This window comes from Hemiscyllium ocellatum, chromosome 35, assembly GCF_020745735.1.
Source record: "Hemiscyllium ocellatum isolate sHemOce1 chromosome 35, sHemOce1.pat.X.cur, whole genome shotgun sequence".
NCBI lineage: Eukaryota > Metazoa > Chordata > Chondrichthyes > Orectolobiformes > Hemiscylliidae > Hemiscyllium > Hemiscyllium ocellatum.
Window position 1 is genome coordinate 24,162,479 of NC_083435.1, and position 27,552 is coordinate 24,190,030.

At 45.1% G+C, this 27,552-nt stretch overlaps 1 protein-coding gene across 1 annotated transcript in view; it reads left to right on the top strand.

Moving 5' to 3' along the window:
* Nucleotides 1–19,951, top strand: part of LOC132832571 (class I histocompatibility antigen, F10 alpha chain-like) — a 50,499-nt gene extending 30,548 nt beyond the window's left edge. Inside the window, exons 6-12 of the mRNA XM_060850663.1 lie at nucleotides 2,521–2,781; nucleotides 14,413–14,688; nucleotides 14,805–15,083; nucleotides 17,000–17,119; nucleotides 18,051–18,083; nucleotides 18,792–18,827; nucleotides 19,579–19,951. Of these exons, the coding sequence (XP_060706646.1) occupies nucleotides 2,521–2,781; nucleotides 14,413–14,688; nucleotides 14,805–15,083; nucleotides 17,000–17,119; nucleotides 18,051–18,083; nucleotides 18,792–18,823 (1,001 nt within the window). The 3' untranslated portion in view covers nucleotides 18,824–18,827; nucleotides 19,579–19,951. The remainder of the gene's footprint in view (nucleotides 1–2,520; nucleotides 2,782–14,412; nucleotides 14,689–14,804; nucleotides 15,084–16,999; nucleotides 17,120–18,050; nucleotides 18,084–18,791; nucleotides 18,828–19,578) is intronic.
* The last annotated feature ends 7,601 nt before the right edge of the window (nucleotides 19,952–27,552 follow it).

Below are 27,552 nucleotides of genomic sequence, written 5' to 3' on the forward strand. Positions count from 1 at the left end.
AAAAATGACTCGGGGGAAAGGAGCCCCTCCCCAGCTGCAGTAGAGGCGTCTGCAGCTGCCCGGGGTACTTACCTACAGTGGCGAGCCTCGCGAAAATAATCTCCAAACTCGATGCAAAGATCGATGCTTTCATAGAAGAGTCCCGAAGTCGGTGGAATTCATTCTCGGCTGCGCTATCAAAGCACGGCCGAGACAACGAAGAAATCGAGCGCCGAGTCGGAGGGGCGGAGCTAAAGGCCGCGACCTCCGAGGCCATTGCAGAGTCGGCCGTGGATCGTGTCCGGACTCTCAAACAGTGAGTCCGGACCTTAGAGAATCACATTGACGACCTCGAGAATCGAGGTCATAGAAAAAAATATTCGTTTGCTGGGCCTTCCCAAACGGGAAGAAGAAGGTCAGCTTATAAGGTTGCTTGAACAGTGGCTTCCGCAGTTATTAAATCTGGAGGCTGGATCAGGCCAGGTAAGGGTAGAATGGGCCTACCGGGTTACAATACATGGGCCCGGCTCGAACCAGCACCCCAGCCCGGTCCTGTTCCAGCTGCAGAGCTATAAGGTGAGGCAGATTCTCTTGGAAGCCTCCAGAAATCTTGGGAAAGATCCACAAGCCATGACTCATAAAGGATCCAAGATTATGTTATTTCAGGACTTTACCCCAGCTTTGGTCCGAAAGAGGAAGGCGTTTGATGAAGCAAAGAAGTGTTTAAGGGATTTAAACATTCAATACTCCTTGCGCTACCCAGCTCTACTACGCTGTAGCCGTGAAGGGTCCGTGTATAACTTCGGATCACCGGAGAAGGCCAAGGAACTTCTGGACTCTCTTAGACAAATTATAAGAGTTAATCAATGTTGTTTTGCCCTACCCCACCCCGGTTTTAGCCAGAGAGTCTAGTTAATGTAGATGGGGGTGGGGGGGATGGTGGCTACCTTATCTTATTTTATCTTTGTCCTTGGGAGCGGGGTGGTTTTCCCCTGTTATTTTGTATTAATATATTTAATTATTATTTGCTGAGACCGTAATTTTGTAATACCATATATGAACATATATGACTAACATTACCAAATATATTCAGGTGTTGGTGTAGGTGGGGGTGGGGGTGGTGGTGAATAGGGTACTCACTGCTAGTTCTACTTCAGTCGTATACTTGAATTTTCTTTATCCTATCGTGGGATGCCTGTGTCAAGGGTGGAGCACTGGTTGGGAGAGGTTATGGTGGGTGTTTTGGAAAAGAAACAATGTCCCCTGGGAATAAGGGGGAAGATCTCCATTTAAATACATTTTATACTTTTTTTTACTATTTAGAAAATAGTTTTTTTAAATTGTATCGATTTGAATGTACTAAAGAGCTTTTATATTTGTGAATTTTATATGTTCTATGCTCGTGATGTTTTGGATAAATAAGGGTTTTGTTGTGATCTGATGTTAACACATTCCGAGCAGGTATGTCACTGCTCAATTTATGTGTTATCCGTTAGGTTTTTTTTCTCTGAATAATGTAAGAATTTTAATTATACACTCTGGTTAGTTGTAAGTTAGATGAGTAGTTAGTTGAGTTTTTTGTCTTTTTTTTTCTCTTGGTATTTCTTTTTTCTTGTCTGATAGATTTTGGTTGTCATTTATTTAAGATTTAACTGTATATCAATGTTTATACTTGGGTTATTTTTAGTTTTCTTCTGTAAACTTGTGAAAAAAAACCCAGCCCAGGCCCAGCTGTGATGCCCTCATGGTTGAATAGGCCGGGTTATCTCAGATACCAACATCCTACTGGTCGTGTATAAAGGGCTGATTAAAAAGCTCAGTGAAGGACAGTGGGGATCCTGCTCTGGATTGTCCATCCCCCTGTTTGACAGAGAGACTGTTGACACAGTGACTGTCCCCCATGGTCTTACACTTCATCCTCCCAAATACTCCTGTTTCTCTTCATTTCAATCTGGATTTGCTCACCCCACACCTTTCCTGGTTATGGATAAACCTGCCCTCGGATTATCCTGAATTCCTCACTCCAGATGAACCATGGGCAGGAGAGTCCCTTCAATATTTTTCTTCCATTTATGCCAAGTTCCTGTTCCAGGTTAGTGATTTTCTGTTTAATATCCAATCACTGGATTGTGTCCCAGCCTCTCCCCTGTGTCCACACTGATTCCATCGAGTATCTGAGTGACCCTGATTCTGTGTTTACTCCCTGTTCTGAGAGGCTGCAGCAGCCAATTCTGACCCAGTTGAATCTGATCCTGTTGATTATATCAGACAGGATTCTGACAGTGTTATAATTTGGTGGGTTATTGGAGATTGTCACTGTGTGGATGGGCCTCACTTTGACCAGCTGGAAGTGTGTGTAATTGTTTTCAGCCTGACCTTTACAGATATTGTAAGATGTTGAAAGTAATTTTGAGGGCAATCTCTCACATTAGTGATGTCCCTGATGTCTGTGATGTGATTCTGGTTTTGTGGCCCAGGTATATTAATATGATGTTTATTTTCGTGTTGAGTAACTCCCTGCTTTCATTGTTTGCTTTATAGGGACTAATGTAATCACTGTGATTTACACAGTTGTTTCTGGAATTAAGGATTTTCCTGAGGTTACAAACAGTGCAACAGTCAATGGAGTTATCATAGCTTCTCGTGACAGTAAAACCCAACAGTGCATCCCCAGGCAGCAGTTCATGGCAGAATCCTTCAATGTGAATTTCTGGGATTATCTCACAGACCGGGTAAAAATACGTTCAAACATAGCAAAGGAAACAATGAGTGCAGTAATGAAGAGGACAAACCAGACATCTGGTAAGATGTGGCTGATTGAATTTCTCTATTGGTTGTCTCCTTTCATCCTTTCATCATAAAACCTCATTCATTCCCCAACACTGGCATTTGGGTCCCACGGCTGGGAGACACATAATAGGCCTCGATGCTTCCCTTATCTCTGTGAGCCTTTTCCACCCACAGTGCACCACCAACATTCAACCCCGCTTCTTCATATCTTTTGAGCGCCCGAAATAGGGAACTGTAGACACAGTGCAGTCAAAATGTTTTCCATAGGTTTAACAAAATTTTTTTATTTCAAAAATATACTTTATTCGTAAAATAATCATAAAATAATTTGATGGTCTGTACATTTGGTCATGCCTTACATATGTCAACATTTACATACACAGCTCAGAAATTATCATTGTTATATACAGGTCTGTGCATTTCTCGCTCATATGCCCATATATTGAGCTGAGGCGTCAGCAGAGCCCAAATGACTGCATGGGCCCCCTGATCTTCTTTAGACAGGCAGATGTTAAACGGTGGTCTTTCCCCACCGCGCCTTGGCGGCAGCTGCCCCAAGCTTCGGTGCGTCCCTCAACACGTAGTCCTGGACCTTGGAATGTGCCAGTCTGCAACACTCAGTCGGGGTCAACTCCTTCAGCTGGAAGATCAATAGGTTTCGGACCACCCAGAGAGCGTCCTTCACCAAGTTGATGATCCTCCAGGCACAGTTGATATTCGTCTCGGTGTGCGTCCCGGGGAACAGGCCGTAGAGCACAGAGTCCCGCGTCACGGCGCTGCTCGGGATGAACCTCGACAAACACCACTGCATTCCTCTCCAGACTTCCTCTGCATAGGCACATTCCAGAAGGAGGTGTGTGACAGTCTCTTCCCCCCAGATTTTGTACTCCATTCGTCTATTTGCAAAGCCTATTGAAATCTCAGCTTTCAGTGTGACCCAGCTTCCAACCATTGCTTTCTAAGATGTTAGACTTTATCTGTGAGAGTCTGAGTCACGGAGCAGATTCAGGTAACCTTTAATGTGATTGACAGCTTCAGTTACAGCATTGCAAAAAGGCATACAAAAAAACTTCAGAATGTCTGAACATATAGGGTGTAAGTTGAGAGTGTGCAGGCCCCTCTTCCCCCACCAATAACAATTGGTCAGTGATGTTGAGTTATCCCTCTGTAATTGGCTCTCTATACAGCATTTTACACAGTTCAAGTTTACCTCAATGTATTTCATCATATCACTGAACAACAAAGAGATGGACAGGTTATTGGCCCACCCCTGGTCCTTCATGATGTTTACCCAGCCTTTCTTATCTTTCTTCTTGAGGTTTTTCACAATAGATACTGAATTCCAGTGACACCTCCCAGCTGCACCATGTTAACTGCCAATTTACTGGATACTTGCTTCAAGAATCTTTCACATTTCTCATCACAGGAAAAACAAAAGAATATTGAGTTTTAAATGGTCCCAACAAAGTTAGGTAGTTTCACTAAATGTTAGAATTCTTCAGCTAACAAATTGTGTCTTAAAGTGTTCATTCAATCCACATTACAATATCTGCTGATCTCTGTTTTCATTCCTGTAGTAATGGGGGGGGGGCGCGAGGATTGTCTTTCCTGTCTGAAACTGGTTTGAATCTTTTCCTCCAGTACTTTTAGTTTTGTTTTATATATATGTAGATTCACAACTACTTCAGAATCGATATCTATGATTATCTGAAGAATCATAAATGAAACCTACTCTTAATATTGTAACAGATTCATTAAATAATTCAAGAGAAACAACTAATTAGCGTGAAATGTTCTTACCTAAGAAAGCAACTGCAGCTGCACATTCTCTCTTAGTCAGTAACCTTGATTATACAGAGTTACTGTTGTCCTACATGTGAAGGCTACGTGAAGCAAACATTTTCCTAAGTGCTGTAACTACTGTCAGCCATGTTCTGCTGCATTAACCATGGGCAGCCAGCAGCCATTTTGTGCCGCTCAGTTACGGGAGCCCTACCAACATGCAACTTGTTTTTTCCTGTTATGTGAGCATCTCTGTTTCTTCAAAGTAATGCAGTAACATCTTACAGGTACACCGAAAGTAGACATGTCACTGCAGCATATCAAAAGTTAGGAAAGTATTGCAGATGCTGGAAATCTGAAAGTCAAACAGAAAATGCTGGAAATTCAAAGCTGGCCAGGCAGCATCCATCAAGAGATAAGCAGAGACAATCAAGAGTTGTGTAAAGATTTGTAGCTTGGGTGCCGGTTGCCATGGGAAGGGTATGGTCGCTGAATGAGAAAGTTGATTTGCAGACATTTCATCCCCTGTCTAAGTGACATCTCCAGTGCTTCAGAGCCTCCTGTGAAGCGCTGCTGTACTGTGCTTTTGGAATTTACTTGGCTGTGTTCCTTCTGGTTCCAGTTGTTCATTGTAGTGGCCGGTATATTGGGCCTAGATAATGTGTTTGTTGATGGAGTCTGTAGATGACTGGCGTGCTTCTAGAAATTCACTGGCTGTCCTCTGTTTAGCTTGTCCTATGATAATTGTGTTGATTCAGTCGAATTTGTGGTCCTTGGCTTCTGTATGTTTGGCTATCAGGGACAGCTGGTCAAGATATTTAGTGGCTAGTTGGTGTTCATGGATGTGGATTGTTTGTTGTCTGCCTGGTCTATTTCGTGTTTCATGGTATCTTGTAAATTACCTCAGTCTTACACATGATGGGTAAAGGGTCTTTTGTTGAAGGTTAGATCCTAGGGAGTTAAAGGTAGAGTATTGGCTTGAATAAAGGATTGACTAACTGACACAAAACAGAGGATCAGGAAAAATAGGTCCTTCTCTGGATTGTGACCTGTAACTAGTCTTGTGCTGCACGGGTTAGTTGTCAGACTTCAAGTATTTGCAATCTGTAAAAATGAACTGCAAGCAGGATCAGTGTGTATCACAGTTAAACTCGTGGAAGATACTGATATTGGTGGGAAACCATGCTATGATGAGGAGATAATAAGTTTCCAGATGGATATTGCTTGGAGAATGGGTCAGACTCTGATTGGTGGAGGTTAACGTGGATAAGTGTGGGCTTGTTCATTTTGGCTGGAAAATAAGACGACAAATACTCATTTCATTGGGAAGCAGGTTCACAGTGTGTCAGTGCAGAGGGATTTGGGTGTTTTGGGACATGAATTGCAGAAAGTGGATATGCAGGTGCAGCATATAACAAGAAAGGCAAATGGAATACTGGCACTTATTGCAAGGAACATATGACAGAGGAGGAAGTGCTGGATGTCTTGAAATGGGTAAAGGTGGATAAATCCCAGGACCTGAGCAGGTGTACCCTAGAACTCTGTGGGAAGCTAGAGGAGTGATTTTCTAGGCCTCTTACTGAAATACTAGAGGTGAGGTGTCAGCAGACTGGAGGTTGGCTAATGTGGTGCCACTGTTTACGAAGGGTGGTAAAACAAGCTAGGGAACTATTGACCGATGAGCCTGACCTCGGTGTGGGCAAGTTGTTGGAGGGAATCCTGAGGGACAGGATGTACATGTATTTGGAAAGGCAAGGACTAATTCGGGATAGTCAACATGGTTTTGTGTGTGGTAAATCATGTCTCACAAACTTGATTGAGTTTTTGATGAAGTAACAAAGAGGATTGATGAGGGCAGAGCGGTAGATGTGATCGATATGGACTTCAGTAAGGCGTTCGACAAGGTTCCCTATGGCAGATTGATTAGCAAGGTTAGATCTCATGGAATACAGGGGGAACTAGCTATTTGGATATAGAACTGGCTCAAAGGTAGAAGACAGAGGGTGGTGGTGGAGGGTTGTTTCTCAGACTGGAGGCCTCTGACCAGTGGAGTGCCACAAGGATCGGTGCTGGGTCCTCTACTTTTTGTCATTTACATAAATGATTTGGATGCAAGCATAAGAGGTATATTTACTAAGTTTGCAGATGATACCAAAATTGGAGGTGTGGTGGACAGCGAAGAGGGTTACCTCAGATTACAACAGGATCTTGACCAGATGGGCCAATGGGCTAAGAAGTGGCAGATGGAGTTTAATTCAGATAAGTATGAGATGCTGCATTTTGGAAAAGCAAATCTTAGCAGGATGTATATACTTAATAGTAAGATCCCAGGGAGTGTTGCTGAACAAAGAGCAGGTTCATAGCTCCTTGAAAGTGGAGTTGCAGATAGATAGGATAGTGAAGAAGGCGTTTGGTATGCTCCTCCTTTATTGGTCAGAGTATTGAGTACAGGAGTTGGGAGGTCATGTTGTGGCTGTACAGGACATTGGTGAGGCCACTGTTGGAATATTGTGTGCAATTCTGGTCTCCTTCCTATCGGAAAGATGTTGTAAAACTTGAAAGTGTTCAGAAAAGAGTTGCAAGGATGTTGCCAGGTTTGGAGGATTTGAGCTAATAGGGTGAGGCTGAACAGGCTGGGTCTGTTTTCCCTGGAGCGTCGGAGGCTGAGGGGTGACCTTATTGAGGTTTACAAAATTATGAGGACCACGGATAGGATAAACAGACAGTCTTTTCCCTGGGGTCAGGGAGTCCAGAACTAGAGGGCATAGGTTTAGGGCGAGAGGGGAAAGATATAAAAGATACCTACGGGGCAACTTTTTCACGCAGAGGGTGGTATGTGTATGAAATGAGCTGTCAGAGAGTGTGGTGGAGGCTGGTACAATTGTAACTTTAAGAGGCATTTGGATGAGTATATGAATAGGAAGGGTTTGGAGGGATAGGGGCCGGGTGCTGACAGGTGGGACTCGATTGGGTTGGGATATCTGGTCGGCGTGGATGGGTAGGACCAAAGGGTCTGTTTCCATGCTGTGCATCTCTATGACTCTATGACTCTAAGTGTTGTTACAATTATATAAGGCATTGGTGAGTCCACACCTGAAGAATGATGTCCAGTTGTGGTCTCCTTATCTAAGGGAGGATGTGGTGGCATTGCAGGCAGTTCAGAGGAGGTTCACCAGGCTGGTTCCAGGGATGAAAGGGTTATTGTACGAATTGCAATTGTATAGCTTGGGCCTGGACTCACTGGAGATCGTAGGAATGAAGAAGGATCTGATTGAGGAATATAAAATGCTCAAGGTGAATGGGAAGGTTGATGTTAAACAGATGTTCCTCTGTGGGACAGTCTCGAACAAGAGGTCATAGACACAGAGAGAGGGGAGATAGATTTAAAACTCATTTGAGAAGAAACTCCCTCTTTCAGAGGGTTGTGAATCTGTGGAACTCACTGACCCAGAGTGGGGCAGAATCAATCAACAAATTCAAGAAAGAAATGGCTATGTTTCTGATGGAAAGCAGGATAAAGGGGGATGGGAGCAGGCAGGAAGGTGGAGGTGAGACCAGGAGAAGATCAGCCATGATCATGTTAAATGGTGGAGTGGACTTAAAGGGCTGACTTGCCCACTCTCCCTCTGAACTCCCATGTTACTAGAATTAACTGGGAGTGTGTTTGAAAGCAGCTTATCAAGTGTAGCATTGCAGTATATTATTTATTGTCATTAAAATAGAAAAAAGAATTATAAAGCAAACAAAGCTAGGAATGAAGAAATATTTTAAAGATGCAGAAATTGATGGAATGATTATTAATATTATTCATGTTAAGTTATGAGCCAATCAGCAAACAGTTAGACAATGAATGAATTGAGAACATGAGGGATTTGAAAGAGAATATTTGACGGTCACGGTCCATTCATGATCTGGAGATATTTTTGAATTACATTGTGCAGATACATTGTGACCCCTTTGGGACAGCTGGGACCTGAAACTCGCCATTCTGGGAAACCACCACTACCCAAAAGAGGCCAACTCATTATGTTTAATTTGTGATGAATAGATTAAACAATGAGAATATAGTTTAAAAACACTGTAATAATTAGAGGAAATTGTAGAAGGTAGATTCATAGAATCGTACAGCACAGAGATAGACCTTACCGTCAACTCTTCCATGCAGACCAGATATCCTAAACTGATCTAAGTCCCATTTGTCAGCATTTAGAGTCATAGAGATGTACAGCACAGAGACAGACCTTTCGGTCCAAGTCACCCCTGCTGACCAGATATTCTAAATTAATCTGGTCCCATTTGCCAGCACTTGGCCCATCCCACTCTAAACCCTTCCTATTCATATACCCATCCGGATGTCTTTTAAATGCTGCAATTGTACCAACCTCCACCACTTCTTGTGGCACCTCATTCCATACATGTACCACCGTCTGCATGAAAAGGTTGTCCCTTACGTCCCTTTCCCCTCTCTCCCTGAACTTATGCCTTTGAGTTCTGGACTCCCCCACCCCAGGAAAAAGACCTTGTCTATTTATCTTATCCATGCCCTCATGATTTTATAAACCTCTATCAAGCCACCCCATAGTCTCCAACCCTCCAGGGAAAACAGCCCTAGCCTGTTCAACCTCTCCCTTCAGCTCAAACCGTCAACCCTGACAAAATCCTTGAAAATCTTTTCTAGACCCTTCCAAGTTTCACAACATCCTTCCCATAGGAAGGAGACCAGAATTGCATGCAACATTCGAAAAGCAGCCTTACCAATGTCCTATATAGTCACAATATAACTCCCAACTCCTGTACTCAATACTCTGACCAATAAAGGAAGGCATACAAAATGCCTTCTTCAATAGCCTATCTACCTGCAACTCTACTTTCAGGGAGCTATGAATCTGCACTCTGAGGTCTCTTTGTTCAGCAGCACTCCCTCGGACCATATGTCATGCTTTGATTTGCTTTTCCAAAATGAAGCACCTCACATTTATCTAAACTAAACTCCATCTGCCACTCCTCAGCCTGTTGGCCCATCTGATCAAGGTCCCGTTGTAATCTGAGGTAACCATCTTCAATGTCCACCACATCTCCAATTTTGGTGTCATCTGCAAACTTACTAACTATACCTCCGATGTTCACACCCAAATCATTTATATAAATGACAAAAAGCAGTAGAGCCATCACTGATCCTTGTGATATACCACTGGTCACAGGCCTCCAGTCTGAAAAGCAACCTTCCACCTCCACCCTCTGTCTTCTACCTTTGAGCCAGTTCTATATTCAAATGGCTAGTTCCCCTATATTCCATGAGATCTAACCTTGCTAACTAGTCTTCCATGTGGAACTTTGTCAAATGCCTTACTGAAGTCCATATACATTACATCTACCACTCTGCCCTCATCAATCCTCTTTGTTACTTCCTCAAAAAACTCAATCAAGTTTATGAGACATGATTACCCACACACAAACCCATGTTGACTATCCCCAATCAATCTTTGCCTTTCTAAATACGTGTAAATCCTGTCCCTCAGGATTCCCTCCAACAATGTGACACCACCAATGTCAGGGTCACCGGTCTGGAGTTCCCTGGGTTTTCCTTACCACCCTTCTTAAATAGTGGTACCATGTTAGCCAATCCCCAGTCTTCTTGTGACTATCGATGATACAAATATCTCAGCAAGGGGCCCAGCAATCACTTCCCTAACTTCCCACAGAGTTCTAGGGTATACCTGAGGATTTATGCACTTTTATGTGTTTCATGATATCCAGCACTTCCTCCTCTGTCATCTGGACATTTTTCAAGATGTCACCATCCATTTCCCTACATTCTATATCTTCCATGTCCTTCTCCACAGTAAACCCTGATGTAAAATACTCATTTAGCATCTCCCCCATCTCCTCTGGCTCCATACAAAGGCTGCCTCTCCCTACTTACCCTGCTGTCCTTATTTGTAAAAACACTTTGGATTCTCCTTCACCCTATTTGGCAAAACTATCTCTTGTCCCTTTTTGCCCTCTTGATTTCTGTCTTTAGTATACTCCTACTTCATTTATACTCTTCTAAGGATTCACTTGATCTATCCTGTCTGTACTTGTCATATGTTTCCTTCTTATTCTTAACCAAGCCCTCATTTCTCTTGTCATCCAGCATGCCTATACCTACCAGCCTTTCTTTTCACCCTGACAGAAATATACTGCCTCTGGACTTCCATTGTCTCACATTTGAAGGTTTCCTGTTTTCCAACCATCCCTTTACCTGCAAACATCCGCCCCCCCCCCCCCAGTCAGCTTTTGAAAGTTCTTGCCTAATACCATCAAACTTAGTCTTCCACCAATTTAGAACTTCAGCCTTTAGGTCAGGTCTATCTTTTTCCATCAGTACTTTAAAACTAATAGAAATATGGTCGCTGGCCCCAAAGTGCTCCCCCACTGACACCTCAGTCACTTTTACCTTACTTCCCAAGACTCAGTCAAGTTTTCCACTTTCTCTAGTAGGTACATCCATACACTGAATCAGAAAATTTTCTTGTACACAAATTCCTCTCCATCTAAACCCTTAACACTATGGCAATCCCAGTCCATGTTTGGAAAGTTGAAATCCCCTTTCATAACCACCCGATTATTCTTACAGATAGCTCACATCTCTTTACAAACTTGTTTCTCAGTTTTCCGCTAACTATTAAGGCATCTATAATTCCAAAAAGGTGATCATCCCTTTCTTAGTTCTTAGTTCCACCTAAATAACTCATCTTGATGTACTCCCAGGAATATCCTCCTTCAGTTATACTGTCCCTTACCAAAAATGCTGCTCCCCTTCCTCTCTTGCAACTCCACCTCCCTCCCCCCACCCCTGTAATCCTTCTCTCACATTTGTATCCTGGAACATTAAGCGACCAGGCCTAATCATCCCTGAGCCACGTTTCTGTAATTGCTATGATATCCTTGTCCCATGTTTCCAGCCATGCCCTGAGTTCATTTGCATTCTCTATTCGGCCTCTTGCATTGAAGTAAATGCAGTTTAATTTATCACTGCTATCTTGTTGTCTGCTATGTTCCTTCCTGCCCCAGCTGTTTGACTAACTCCCTTTCCCAACTGTACCAGTCTCAGCTTGATCACCTTTCTCAATATCTCCCTGGGTGCGCCCCCTCCCTCCACCTTACTCATTTAAATCCTCCAGAGCAGCTCTAGCAAATCTCCCTGCCAGTATATTAGTCGCCCCCCCACCCTTCCAATTTAGATGCAATCTATCCTTCTTGTACAGGTCACTTCTAACTCGGAAGAGATTCCAATGATCCAAAAATGTGAATCCTTCTCCCATACACCAGCTCCTCAGCCAATTATTCATCTGCTCTATCCTTCTATTTCTACCCTCACTAGCTCGCAGCACCAGGAGTAATCAAGATATTACTACCCTTGAGGACCTCCTTTTTAAATCTCTGCCTAACTCTCTATATTCTCCATCTTTTTTCATCCTTTTCCCTTCTTATGTCATTGGTTCCAACGTGTACAATGACCTCTTGCTAGTCCCTCTCCTCTTTTGAGAACATTCTTCACTCTGTCTGAGATATCCTTGATTTTGAGACCAGGGAGTTAACATACCATTCTGATTTTTCACTGCTGGTCACAGAAACGTTGTCCATGCCTCTGAATAGAGAGCGCCCTAACACAATCGATTGCTTGGAACCCGACGTACCCCACATTACATGAGAGCCAGTCTTGATACCAGAAACTTGGCTGTTCCTGTTACACTCCCCTGAGACCCCATCACCCCTTACATTTTCCAAAACAACATCCTTGTTTGAAATGGGAATAGCCACAGGAGACTCCTGCACTTCGTGCCTACCTCTCCTACCTTTCCTGGAGGTAACCCATCTACCTGACTTTATCTGTGGCTTTTCTGCCTTCCTGTAACTGCCGTCCACCACACCCCCTTTCTCTAGTAAATTCCTCATTGCCTCCAACTGTAGCTCCAACCGATCCATGCGATTCAATAGGATTCGCAACCAAGCACATTTCCTGCAAACAATCATCAGTAACATGAAAACTCTCCCTAACCTCCCACATCCGACAGGAAGAGCATATCACTCTACTAAGGACCATCACTGCTCCTTCACAATATACAAATCCAGAAAATGGCACCGTCTTATTGCGCTAGAAAGCAGTGCTCCAGGCTAACTGGGAACATTTGGTTTATATTTATAAAAATTTAATCAAGAGACAGGTTTCAATTAAACAAATCAAAAAATAATTTACTCTATTCAGGACTGCAGACTTCCAGCAAGGTTACGCATTAAAATTTGTGAACGTATCTGTTCCTGTGCTGGTTCCTCCAAGGTCAGGTATGAATTTCGCTGTTTGTTAATTTTCCAAGACACACTCTGATATCCACAGATACGTGAACTCTTTGTCTGCCTTTCCTCCTTTTAAAAGTGCTGTTGTTTTGACTTTTCTTTCTCTCTCAAGCTCCAAAACAATGCAGCAGCATGTACAACAGTAATTGCTGCTCCTGGAATTTGAGTAAATCACCCGAACACCTAAAATACCTCAAAAAAGAGCAGCTCTTCCAGACACATTTTCTTTCCTGTCCTCCAGCTTGGATTACCCAGGACAGCCCAGATCCTTCTCAACTCTTCCTCTTTATAAACCCATCCTGATGCCTTTTAAATCCTGTTATTGTACCACTCTCTATCACTTCCTCTGGCAGCTCATTCCATATTTGCATCACCGTCTGTGTGAAAAAGTTGCCTCTTAGATCGCTTTTATATCTTTTCCCTCTCACTTTCAACGTATTCCCTTTAGTTTTGGACTCCCCTATCGTGGGTAAAAGAATTTGGCTATTCACGTTATCCATGCCCCTCATGATTTTATAAACTTCTATAAGGTCACCCCTCAGCCTCCAACACGCTGGGGAAAATAGCCCCGGTCTATTCAGTCACTCACTACAGCTCCAAACCTTGTCAATCTTTTCTGAATCCTTTCACATTTCTTAAGCAGGAAGTCAAGAATCTAACATAGCATTCGAAAACTGGCTGAATCAATGTTCTGTACAGCTGCAACATGATATCCCAACTCCTGTCCTCAATCCACTGACCAATAAAGGCAAGTAGACCAAACACCTTCCTCACTATCCTGTCAATCTGTAACTCCACCTTCAGGAACTATGACTCTACACTCCAAGGTCTGTTTGTTTGGCACCACTCCCCAGCACCCTATCATTAACTGTACAAGTGCAACTATGATTTACCCAAAATGCAACAACTTTTATTTAAATCAAACTCCTCGGCCCTGTTTTGGTGTCATCTGCAAATGAACCGTTACTAACCATTCCTCCTATATGCACATCCAAATCATTTATAAAACTGACAGAAAGCTGTGGACACAGGTCATGAGTAACTTAAAGCAATTGATCCTCATCTCCATTCAGCCAGGCTCAGGGGAAGAGATTTCACAGCCCTACGCAAGGAGAGGGCCCTTGTAAATAACACACAGAGTCCGATCGTGGGCCAGTGCCTGTGGGAGGCTGACAGTGGTCACGGACAGACATGGATTACACCCCCCAGAATGCAGCCTGTGATTGAAACAAATGACCAGGAAGACTGGGCCAGTCGTTCCAGGACAGTGGGAATGTGAGCGCTGGAATTCTGACCTGGATCGGAGAGCACATTGCTTATCTGCTCCAGGTTGAGGTGTGTGACAGCAGCTGGAGAAAGGGGCAGTGCTGCCTGAGTCTGGGACCCTCTGACAGCACAGGCCTTGGGGATTAGCCCCATGTGTAACCCCCTCACCCTGGGCCTGATACAGGATAATTTGATCAGATTGTTCCTCTGGTTAAATAATGTATTAATTATCTATGTCTATTTGATCACCAACAGGAATTCACACTTTTCAACAGATAACTACTGTTGAGGTCAGTGATGACGGCAGCATTAAGAAATCAATGAGATTTGGATTTGATGGAAAGGATTTTATCAGTTTAGAACCAGACACAATGAGATGGATCGCATCCAATCCCATTGCAGTGATGACTAAAGAGAAATGGGAGTCTGATGAATCCTGGAACAATTACTGGAAAAGACACCTGGAAGAACTCGTTGTTGAATATTTAAACAGATATCTGGAAGCTGGAAAGGATTATTTCAAAAGGAAAAGTATATATTTCTGTTTTGCTCCATGTTCTGATCTAACCTCACTGATCTATGAAACCGTTCTCCCATTCCATTCAGTGTCTGTCTGTTGGTTGTGTTTTTACCCTTTCCCATCACAGTTCAGCCTGAAGTGTTCATCTCCAGGAGGGAGCCCAATGATCAGGACAAGCCGCTCACTCTCTCCTGCCTGGTCACTGGGTTTTATCCTGTAGACATCGAGGTGACCTGGCTAAGGAATGGAGAGGTCATGTCTGAGACCCAATCCTCGGGGGTTCGACCGAACCACGATGGGACCCATCAGATCCAGAAAGAGATTGAGATCAATGCTGGGGATGAGGATCAATACTCCTGTCAAATTGAACACAGCAGCCTGGCAGAGGGCAAGCTCTACCAGTGGGGTAAGGGACTGGAAAGTGTGTGTGTGTGTGTGTGTATATATACATGGGACAGATGAAACCATTTCGAGGACACTTTTTCACGAACTTGTTTGCAAGGTACCTTGTTCTCTGTGTTGATATGTCATGTTGGTCTCACTGAGTTAAAGATATCGATTCTAAGTTTGAAAGGGTCTCGGATTCCAGATTCCCACAGCCCTGTTATTGGTGAAGTACTCATCGATTTCACTCCGGAATAATCTCACTAGAATTACAAGCAGATTCCCTTGTCTTCCAGGCTTCAGCACCAGACATGGGTCCAGATTGCCCAGTAGCCAGACAGTCAGAGACTGGATACACCCTGAGAGAGGAGGGTCTGGACCCCTCAGAATTCCTGACTCACTGAATGGGATTTGTCTGGGAAATTTCAACTTTGGATGGACAATTACCTCGCATCCGGAACCCTCTAGAAAGATCTCAGGTTCTGAGATTAGGGGTTAGAAGCTTCTTTAACTCCTAGTGTGATGATGCTGTCACTTTAAAAGGCTGTTGGTGTCCTAGTTTTTGTTTTGAAGAGAGGTTGTAAGGTAGAGACACCAAACTCCCTGCTGATGATGACTGAGGTAAACCAGTTGTGAGGCCTTGGGGTTTTTTTAAGCTGGAACAGTAGAAGCAGCCTGTATGGGCGTGGCCAGCTCTCACAGATCCAGATTTCTCAGTTTGGGTTTTTTCAGTTACATCAGAAGCTTTTGGGGTCTCAAAAGAGTTGTCAGCTTCAGTGAGTATCACCTGGCTACTACTGTCTGCATTTTCTTCTTGATATTATTTCCTCCAGGAGTGGAGAACTGTATGTTAGAATCTGTGTCTGAATTTACCTTTTTGCCAAGGTGTTTATGGGATGTAACAATTGGAACAGTTAATGAATAATAGGAACTGTATTCGGTTATATTTTCAATTATTAAGTTATTCAAAATTCCTTTTGCTTTTGTTTTTATTTTAATGACAGCGTTTAAATAAATTGTGTTTTGCTTAACGTCGAGTTGTTTGACCACTTGCATTGTATCTGGAACACAGCATTTCCCATCTAGCTTTAAAATAAAAAGCAGTTCAGATATGGGTTACCTTCTTCAAATATTTTGAGGGGGCCTGGTCTGGTCCCTAACACCAGAGAACTAGAAAAACGACCATCGCTAAACGTACTGCTGATCCTTCCATTCACACACTGACGAGGATATCTGGTCAATGTGGGAAAGTTGGACTGAACATACGCACTTGTTGTGTGACTCTAACTCTTTGACTCCATCCCCTCAAACCCATGACCTGACATTCTGCAACCAACACTTGACCTCTCCCCAGCACCAACACCAGCTCACTGCCTCCAGACGTCTATCAGACTCGCAGTGTATCACCCTGGACAGACAACTGAGGCACAACACAGACCTCCACAACTGGATGCCTAACAAGGCCCCCTCACCAGCCCACTGTGGCACCCAAACACACACCATTCCATTGGTACTCAACATTCCCAACACTCGCCAGTAAGTTCCCAAACTGCCCCTTGCCCAACCACTGAGGAAGTGCCTTTCTGGGACACCTAACTACACCCCTCCAACCATTCACTCACTCTTTCACCTCAACCAAGGCCGATCTACCCCACCAGCACGAGTAAGGACAGGACACAGAGATATCGGGGAGAATGGGAACTGAACTATCTGGGGAGGTAACCCCCAGGACAGGTACAACACGATGTTTATACCCCTATCAATGGGATCCTTGGTGACTTCACTGGAGAGTGAAATCAGGTGACGGTCAAACCAGCATTTCAACCAATCCCAACAATTCCCAACAGCCCGGAGCAGTTGAAATTGTTCCAATCAACACAGAGCTAGAAATAAATCCAGGGACAGAGAGAATCCTGATATATTTCCAATGTGTTTCAGAAAATCCGAAAAACAATTGGCTGCATTCCCATCTTGCAAGTCTCATTGCATCAATGGTCATTCTGTTGGTTGTTATTGTCGGGATAGTCGGTATAATCATCTGGAAAAGATCACAGAGAGGTAAGAATCAGAGAGAGAGGAATGTGGAACTGAGGGGACAGAGTGAGTGTGGGGGAATTTCCAGTACTGGGAGTACAGGGCACTGTGGGGAATGGAACTGATGAATTCCCACACACAGATACACACGTATAAACACATCTCGTTCACTGTCTGATGTTCCTTTATGTGATTGGTCTGGACCAGGTCTAATATTGATCATGAAACCCACTGCACCCAGTCAGATCCTCACTGACTGAATATTAATGGAATGGAAGGGGTTTTCTGCATCTCCATAAAGTGTAAGGATAGACGGGAGTGTGGGAATGAGGATTTCTGACACAATCCCTGTAAAACCTTCCTTCCTGCCTTGTGTGGGCACCATCTCCTTGATAAATTGTGAAGATCTCTCTCCCTTAATTAGTTTGTGCAGTTTTGGATGACTTATTACTTTGGTTTGACCCTTGGCGTGTGACTCTGATACCGATCATGTTATTCCAGGCATTTGGGTTGTCTCCATCACCACCGTATTTTTAATGTTTTGGAATGATCTCTCTGCTTCATGTAATGGGATTCTTGGTCATCCCTTCTCTTGTTATCCAGCTGTTGACACTTTCCTCCCACCGTCTGACACTTGTGATCACCTGCAGAGACTCCATTCACCCCATTTGGATGATCTTTTGATCTCTCTGCCCATTGATCTCCCTGCTGATCAATTCGGTGTCTGTGTGCTTCTCTCTCACTTCACCTGAGGAAGGGGCTACGCTCAGAAAGCTTGTGATTTCAAACAAACCTGTTGGACTGTAACCTGGGGCCGTGTGTGATTTCTGACTGTGTTCACCCGAGTCCAATACCAACACCCCCCTCAAACTCCATCCCCTCACACTTGTTGTGTTCACAGTCTCTGAGAATGGATTATTCCCCATCCTAATGGGCATTTATTTTGTTTCTGCAGGTTCACCAAATGGGACCTACACAACTGCTCCCAGTAAGTGACTGAGAGGACAAAGTGTTGGGAAAGATGGATAAGGTAATGGGAGGTGTAGAGTAGATTCCCTACAGCGTGGAAACAGGCCCTTCAGCCCAACAAGTCCACACAGACCCTCCAAAGAGTAACCCACCCAGACCCATTCCCCTACCCTATATTTACCCCTGACTAACACACCTAACACTATGGGCAATGTAACGTGGCCAATTCACCTGACCTGCACACCTTTGGACTGTGGGAGGAAACTGGAGCACCCGGAGGAAACCCACACAGACACAGGGAGAATGTGCAAACTCCACACAGACAGATACCCGAGGTGGGAATTGTACCCGGGTCCCTGGTGCTGTGAGGCAACAGTGCTAACCACTGAGCCACCGTGCTGCCCCTAACAGAGTGTAGAGTTATATTTGCCAGGGTGTTGCTCAAGGTGACGGATCTGTCTCCTCACAATGCTGTTTCTCTTTCGTCCTGTTCTCTACTCCATGTCCCCAGTGTCTCTCCTTCGAATTGTCACCCTCCATTCTCTTCCCCCACTGCCCCTCCCTCCACTCACTCACCCTTAATTCCCACTGGGGGGGGGCTCGGAGAGTCTGGTTAGTTAATGCTGAGGGTGATTAAATCTTGGGTCCAGTGAGTGATAGAGAATATCTCACACTGTCTCATTTTATATTTTATATAATTTCTCATGTTCTGTTTTTATTTTCTCAGCTTCTGAAGTCTCTGATGCAGCTTCTTCATGATTCAGTAAGTGACATGGCAACTTTTCTCTGACTTCAATTTATTTAGATTTAGATTCTCGAGATTTATTTGCAACATTTTCACATCTCTCCTGACCCTGTCCCACCCTCTCAGACACTGTTAAACCCTGTCAGACTAATTCCCCTCCCCTCCTGACCCTGTCCCACCCTCCCAGACACTGTTAAACCCTGTCAGACTAATTCCCCTCCCCTCCTGACCCTGTCCCACCCTCCCAGACACTGTTAAACCCTGTCAGACTAATTCCCCTCCCCTCCTGACCCTGTCCCACCCTCCCAGACACTGTTAAACCCTGTCAGACTAATTCCCCTCCCCTCTTGACCCTGTCCCACCCTCCCAGTCACTGTTAAACCCTGTCAGACTAATTCCCTTCCCGTCCTGACCCTGTCCCACCCTCCGAGACACTGTTAAACCCTGTCAGACTAATTCCCCTCCCCTCCTGGCCTTGTCCCACCTTCCCAGACACTGTTAAACCCTGTCAGACTAACTCCCCTCCCCTCCCCACCCTGAAGTGATTGCCTCGTGTCTCTCCATTCCTAACCTTGGGGTTTCCTGGGCCCCGCTGCAGGACATTCCTGGAGCCTCATTGCGGAATAACGGGATTCTCCTGTTCCAGTGTGAACATGGACATCATTGTCTGTCCTTCCATATCACAGCATACACACAGAATTACAGCTCATTGTTCACACTCAATTCCTTCAGGACTGAGATCAATTTTTCTGGGAATGTGTTTCCACAGGTTGAACAGCGGATCCCAGGTTTGGATCCTGATTCTTCAAGTGAGATCTTCTAAAGTCATGTTCCAATCCCGTCTCAATGTGAGCAGTGTCACCATCAGAGGGATCCTCACGATGGTTCCTCCCTCACAGTTTCTCATCTTCACTGTCTTCAGTGGGTCACTGATTGAGCTGAAATAAGGCAACGTCCTGAAGGAACTCAAGAGACAGTTTTTATATTGAAAGAAATTGATTTTGCATCTGACGTTAACAAATTTCAAATGTTATGCAAATCTCTGTACATAGAATATGTAAAACTGATATTTAAGTCTTAAATAAATATATAAATATTATAAATCTGAGTTATTAGTGGTAGGTTTTAGTATTCAACACTTATCACCATTGTTTAACTACAATCTCCAATATGTGTCATTTGTAATCATTAAAAGTTATTTATTGACTTACTAATTTTGATATTTCTATTAATATTTCACAAGAACGATTAGATTCATTTGCACAGCAGCAGCTTGTGGCTGTTGGAATCAGCAGATGTTGAGCTTCACTTCAATGTGAACTGGGGGAGTTAAGACCATATCCATCTGCCTCTATTGTAAAATCCAAATCCCAAATGATAACTCCATACCCGTCAACACAATCAGGGAAAGTCCATTCCCAGAGAGTGGGAACACACAAGTGTGAGGGAATGGAGATTGTGTCAGAACCTGATGGAGATTCTGGAGATCGCTTCCATTCCATCGATATTCCCTGAGGATGTGAGTGTGTCTGGTGGGTTTGATGATCAAAATCACATCTGTACTAAAGGAATAGCTGTGAGACTGGGTCTGCAGCAGGTGGTGAGGGATCCAACCTGAGGGAAAAACATGCTTGATTCCACCTTTCCAATCTGCCAGCTGCAGGTACAAATGTCCATGACAGTGAGAGGGACCATCGCACTGTCCTTGTGGAGGCAAAGTCCTACTGTCACATTGGGAATAACCTCCATCGTATTGTGTGGTACTATCACTGTGCTAAATGGAACAGACTTGGATCAGATCTAGCAGCTCAAGCCTGGGTATCCATGAGGCACTGTGGGCCATCAACAGCATCAGAACCGTACTCCAGCACAATCTGTAACCTCATGGCCTGGCATAGTCCCCAGTGAACCATTAACACCAAGCCAGGGGATCAACCCTGGTTCAATGAGGAGGGCATGCCAGGAGCAGCACCGGACGTACCTGAAGATGAGGCGCCAACCTGGTGAAGCCACCAAACAGGACGACTTGCATGTCACATAACATAAGCAGCAAGTGATAGACAGAGCTAAGCGATCTCACAACCAATGGATCCGATCTAAGCTCTGCAGTCCTGCCACATCCAGCCAACTCACTGGAGGCTCCACAAATATTCCCTCTCTCACTGATGGAACAGCCCATTACTCCAGTGTGAAAGATAGGCCTGAAGGTTTCACAGCAATCTTCAGTCAGAAGTGTCGACTGAATGATTCATCTCAGCCTCCTCCAGTGGTCCCCAGCATTACAGATACCAGTCTTCAGCCAATTCAATTCACTCCACGTGACATCAAGAAACACTTGAAGACACTGGGTACTGCAAAGGCTTCAGGCCCTGACAACATTCAGGCAATAGTACTGAAGGGTTGTGCTCGAAAACTTGCCACTCCCCTATCCAAACTGTTCCAGTCCAGTTACAACACTGGCATCTACCCAACAATGTAGAAATTGCCCAGGTATATCTTGTACACAAAAAGCAGGACAAACCCAATCTGCCCCATCAATCTTCTCTCAATCATCAGTAAAGGGATGGAAGGGGTCATTAACAGTGCTATCAAGCAGCACCTACTCAGTAATAACCTGCTCAGTGACACCCAGTTTGGGTTCTGCCAGGGTAACTCAGCTCCTGACCTCAATACAGCCTTGGTTTGAACACGGACAAAAGAGCTGAATTCCAGAGGGGAGGTGGGAGTGACAGCCCCTGACATCAAGGCTGCATTCGACCGAGTGTGGCATCATGGAACTCGAGCAGAACTGGAATCAATGGGTATTGGGGGAAACTCTCCAGTGGATAGAGTCATACCTGACACATAGGAAGGTGGTCTTGGTTGTTGGAGGTCAGTCATCTCAGCTCCAGGAAAGCTCTGCAGGAATCCCTCAGCGTGGTGTCCTAGGCCCAACCATCTTCAGCTGCTTCATCAATGACCTTCCCTCCATCATAAGGTCAGACATGGGGATGTTTGCCAGTGATTGCACAATGTTCAGCACTATTTACATCTCCTCAGACACTGAAGGAGTCCATGTTCAAATGCAACAAGGTTTGGACAATATCCAGGCTTGGGCTGACAAGTGACAAGTAACATTTGCGTCACACAAATGCCAAGATATAACCATCACCAACAAGAGACAATCTTACCACCACCCCTTGGCATTCAATGGTGTTACCATCACTGAATCCCCCCCCAATGTCAACAGCCTGTGAGTTATCATTGATCAGAAACTCAGTTGGACTCACCACATAAGTGCAGTGTCTACAAGAGCAGGTCAGAGGCTGGGGATACTGCAGCAAGTAACTCGTCTCCTGATTTCCCAAAGCCTGTCCACCAACTACAAGACACAGGTCAGGAATGTGATGGAATACTCCCTGCTTGCCTGGATGAGTACAGCCATCTCAACACTGAAGAAGCTTGACACCATCCAGGACATAGCAACCCAACTGATTGGCACTGCATCCACCAACATCCAGTCCCTCCATCACTGACACTCAGTTACAGCAGTGTTTGCTATCTACAGAAATTCATCAAAGATCCTTAAACAGAGCCTTCCAAACCCACAACCACCTCCATCTGGAAGGTCAAGGTCAGCAGATATATGGGAACACCACCACCTTCACGTTCCCCTCCAAGCCACTCACCATCCTGACTCGGAAATATATCACCATTACTTCACTGTCGCTGGTCAAAATCCTGGATTTCCCTCCCTCATGGCATTGTGGGTCAACCCACAGGAGGTAGACTGCAGCAGGTCAAGAAGGCAGATCACCACCACCTTCTCAAGGGCAACTAGGGACGGGTAATAAATGCTGGCCAGTCAGAGACACCCACATCCCACAAAAACTGAATCAATACAAAAACTGGGGGAGGGTTGATACATGGTTATGGTCTCTGGAGCAGGAATCCAGTGACCAAAGTATCATTCCAGAATGAGAAGCCTCTTTCTCCTCCAAGGAGTTGTTCAATTTTCACACCTGGATGTGACAGGACAGCAGAGCTTCGATCTTATCTATCGATTGTGGAATCACTAAGTTCTGACTCTGCTCCCTCTGCTGTTTGCTGCATGATCAGTCCTGATCTGTCACTTCACTGACCAACACCATCACTTACCAGTTCCCCTCCAAGCCACTCACCATCCTGACTTGGAAATATATTGCACTTCCTTCACTGTCACTGGGTCAAAATCCTGGAATTCCCTCCCGAATGACATTGTGGGTCTCCCACCAGCACATGAACCTTACAGACTCTAACCTTCTCAAGGACAGCTCCGGATGTGAAATAAATTCCAGCAGACTGTGATTCCCACATCTCTCCAGTGAATAAAAAAGATATCATTTTTCATCTCTGCCTGGTCCTGCTCCTGTGTTGCCTCCCACATTCCTCATTGAACCGGGGTTGGTCCCCTGGCTTGGTGGTAATGAGAGACTGGGGGTTGGGTTGAGCCATGAGGTGACAGTTTGTATTGGATGGCAGTTCTGCTGGTGTTGATGACCCACAGGACCTCATGGACACACAGTCTTCATCTGCTCGACCTGTTCACATCCCACAGGAGGGGAGGGGGTGGGGATGCCATGAGGTTTAATGGAGAAATGTGTTCTCACAAGATGGTTATTGGTGGGAGCAGGGTGCCTGTGAACAGGCTGTATCCCCCGCACACTGGGTTCTCTGTACCTGACTCTCACCATCAATTCCCGTCCCCCCCCACCCCTCCCACACTGGGATCTCTGTACCTGACTCTCATCATCAATCCCCCCCGCCTCCCGACCTCTCCCCACTGGGTTCTCTGTACCTGTACCAACCGGACTCACTGTAATTAAAAGTTTTAATCAATTCTGAAATAAATCCTTTTCACAATAGCCCACAGGCGCCAACCTGACTCTCTGTAGTTAATCCACTCCATGTTCCCTCACATTAATCTCTCTGTCAGGTTTAGCACATTGATCACTGACTGGGTGAAGAATCTCTCTCACTATAACTGTTTCTTCCTGTTCTGAATCTCTGGGTTTAGTTTAAAACCGATCTCAGATTTCCCTTTTCCAGACTGTTTAATGTCTTATAAATCCCATCAGGTGCTTCCTTTCCTGGTAGAATAGCCCAATTCTCTTTGCCACCTGACCCAGAACCTTGACCCTGGGGGTGAGCCTGGGTGTTTCTCTCTCTGCACTCCCCCCTTCCACACACCCTGCCCCAGGGTCGGAGTGTCTCCCTGTGACTGAGTCTTGAATTAGACTCAGTACCAGGAAGAACACCAGGGTCCATGGGATTCCCAGCCAGCCGAGGGTTAGCAGTGACTGATACTGACCTGTGACCCATGACCCAGGATGACACCATGCCTCAGTGGTTAGCACTGCTGTCTCACAGCCCCAGGGACCAGGGTTTGATTCCAGCCTTGGGTGACTGTCTGTGTGGAGTTTCCCTGAGTCTGCATTGGGTTCCTCCAGGTGCTCCAGTTTCCTGCCACAGTCGAACAGGGGCACCTTGGGTAGATTGGCCATGCTCAGTTGCCCAGTGTCCAGGGTTTATTTTTTGGCTAACATGTGCAAGGATGTGTATGTTAGGTGGATTAGCTGTAGGGATTCTAAGATTCATGAATGGCCTTTAATCTCCCAGTTCCCAGAGAGAGAATGGAAAGCTGAATTCTGAACTCATCGGGGTAGAGAGAGAAAACACAGGGTGGGAAAGGAAAGGATCAGCTCATTCTGGGAATACACTGTCCCTATTCCAATCAGGAACTGGGAATTAAACACTCTGAGGGGAAACAGCTTCTGTTAACAAACTGGAAAAACCAGTAATACAACAATCTTTGGAGACTGCACCCTATTTGTTGAGAAATTTGATCCATTGTTTGATGTGAAGCTGCAGAAGCAGAAAACTGGAACAAGTGCAAAGTGATGGCCCGGTCCCAGTGACGGGGAAGCTCCAGCACAGCCAGGCTGAGGTTTTGGCTCTGAGCCAGTAAGGTTGGGGCTGAGAAGAGGCCTCCCCTCCCCCACCAGCTCAGGAGCATCAGGACAGCACTAGGACCCTGGGATCCCCCTCTCATAGTAAACATATGGCTCACTCCTTCCAACTGGGGGAGGAGACGGTACATCGGGATTGTCCTGGAGCAGGAATCCAGCAACCCAAGTGGAACCTCCTCCTCCTACATTGAGTTGTTGAATGACCATGACTGGATGTGGTAGGACAGCAGATCTGATCTGTTGGTTGTGGAATCACTGAGCTCTGTCTCTGCTGCTCCTGTTGTTTGCTGCACACCTCGGCCTGTTCTGTAGCTTCACCGAGGAACACCATCATCTGCAAGTTCCCTCAAAGCCACTCACCATCCTGACCATCCATTCCTTCACTGTCACTGGCTCCAAATCTTGGAATTCCCTCCCTCCCTGATGACCTTGTGGTCTGCCTCCAGCACATGGAATGCTCCATGAGGTTCACTGGGGAGATGGGTTCTCCCATGACTGCAGGGAACCAGCTGAATCTCCATGCTGGATTCTCTGTACCAGACTCTCACCATCAGCTCCCATACTGGATCCTCTGGAACTAAACGTCCCACACCACTCTCTGTCATTAATCCACTCCATGAAGCCCCCACACCACACTCTTCGTTTCTCTCTCTGTACTCCCCTCCCTCCCCCAGGGTCTGAGTGTCTCCCCTGTGACTGTGCCCTGAATTAGACTCAGTACCAGGAAGAACACCAGGGTCCATGGGATTCCCAGCCAACCTAGGGTTAGCAGTGACTGATACTGACCTGTGACCCATGAATGGCCTTAACTCTCCCAGGTCGCATTGAACTGACCCTCAACAACTGCTGATACGAGGACCCACAAGCTGCTGAGTGAATGAATTCAACCTTTCTTGGGGAATCATGAAAAATGAACTCAGTCAACAACGGACAAATATGTATTGATGACCAACTACAATTATCAGGGTTTATAGTCAGTTCAATGATATATACAGGAAAAGATTATTTTCCCAATTGCATATTTGCTTTCTAAAAATTGTGAAAAATTCCGTATTGGATCCAATTTACATGATGCATCCTTTCAGTGCAGTCTGCGGCTCTCTGAGCTGCCTCACTACATTTATAATTGTCGGTTATATTTTACAATATACACATCATGTTAATCAGACAGCTCACTCAAGGGGTTTTATAAGGTCATCAATCTCATCCTGTACTGTGGTGGGAGGGCTGCAGACAAAGACCTGGCCTCATTCAGCATCTGTGGGACTCTCAGTCCTGATTCGTTTGGTCTGTGGTTTCCTTCTGTATCCTTGGAAGAGTTTCTGTGGAACACTGACTCCCACAATCTCTCAAAAAAATTGGAACTTGAAATCCCTTTCCATGAAATGCCCCATTCTGCTTCTCACATGTTGGTGGGTGGGGTTGGGCTCTGAAAGGGTTAATGTTGAGGAGTACATTAAGCACTGCCCAGTATGATGATGTCACATGGACTTGGGTGAAGGGATCAGATGTTGATGTTGAAGGGGTGAGACCCAGTATGGATATCTCCCTCATCGTCTTTAAAACAATGTTCCCCCCACCCCTCACGCCAGTGCATCCTGGACTGAGCTGTTACCATGAAGTAAACTCAGTCCTGTTTAAAACAAGAGCCTGCTCTCATTAGCTTCTCATGTGGTTTCCCTCAACTAACCACTTGACCAACCAGGTCCTGGAGATTCCAACTAGGAAAGAAGATGGTCATATTTAATCTCTCAGATGGAACTGGGGGAGCTGTGGGGAGGATCCATCTTACCCTACGTGTCTGAAAGGTCAATGGTTCATGGTGTCAATCCCTTCAAACAGCCGGGTCAGTGTTCTTGAAGAGCTCGAGGTTAATGAGGTCTGGGGACCACTCTGTGGTAGACTGGAATTTTACCTTCCTAACATCTCAGTCATTGCACAATGAAGGACCGACGCCATCCAGATAATGAACCATCACTGGATATCTTTATCTAACACTGTATGTATATCTGGTTGTGTATGTCCATCAGTATGTTGTGTGTGGGTGCAAACAGATGTCTCTGACTTTGTACTTATCCCCATCCATGTATATCTTTCTACACTCCTGAGTGAACTGTGTATGAGTGCACACTGACATATCTAACACTGATCTATATCTGTCCATCTCCCTTTCATTATCTGCCTTTTCTCTCTCACTCTGTGCAATCCATCTACTGACAGGATCTTGCACTCTGTCTGTGAAATGTGGATCATGTATACAGACCACATTATGATCTGGAATCACTTTCCCCTGAGCTACCTGACACTACCAATGGAGATCAGGTGGTTAAACAAGATCCTGACACTAAAGTCCACCTAAAAGCTGAGCTACCAGCTCTCGATGCTCTGACCATGAATCACTGTGACAATGGTCAGCTCATGTGGTTCCAGTGTCTGAGGATCCAATCCTGAAGATGGTCTTTTCTGGGTAATTTCAGAGTGAATAGTAAAATTATAATGTCTGTTTACAAGTGACTCTGACACAAAGCAACACAGATGTCCGTCATTGGGAACAAGTAGTTGAAGGTGAGACAGGGCAAGGGAAACCAGCCCTGAAGATCCCTCCGTCCGTGAGAGCCATCCCCTTGCTGACACAGGATGGAGACACTCCTGGGGAAAGTCTCACCTGAAGAATCAGGATTCTGACCTGGTGGATCTGGGATCCACTGTTCAATTTGTGGATGCACATTCCCAAAAAAAATCTCTCTCAGTCCTTT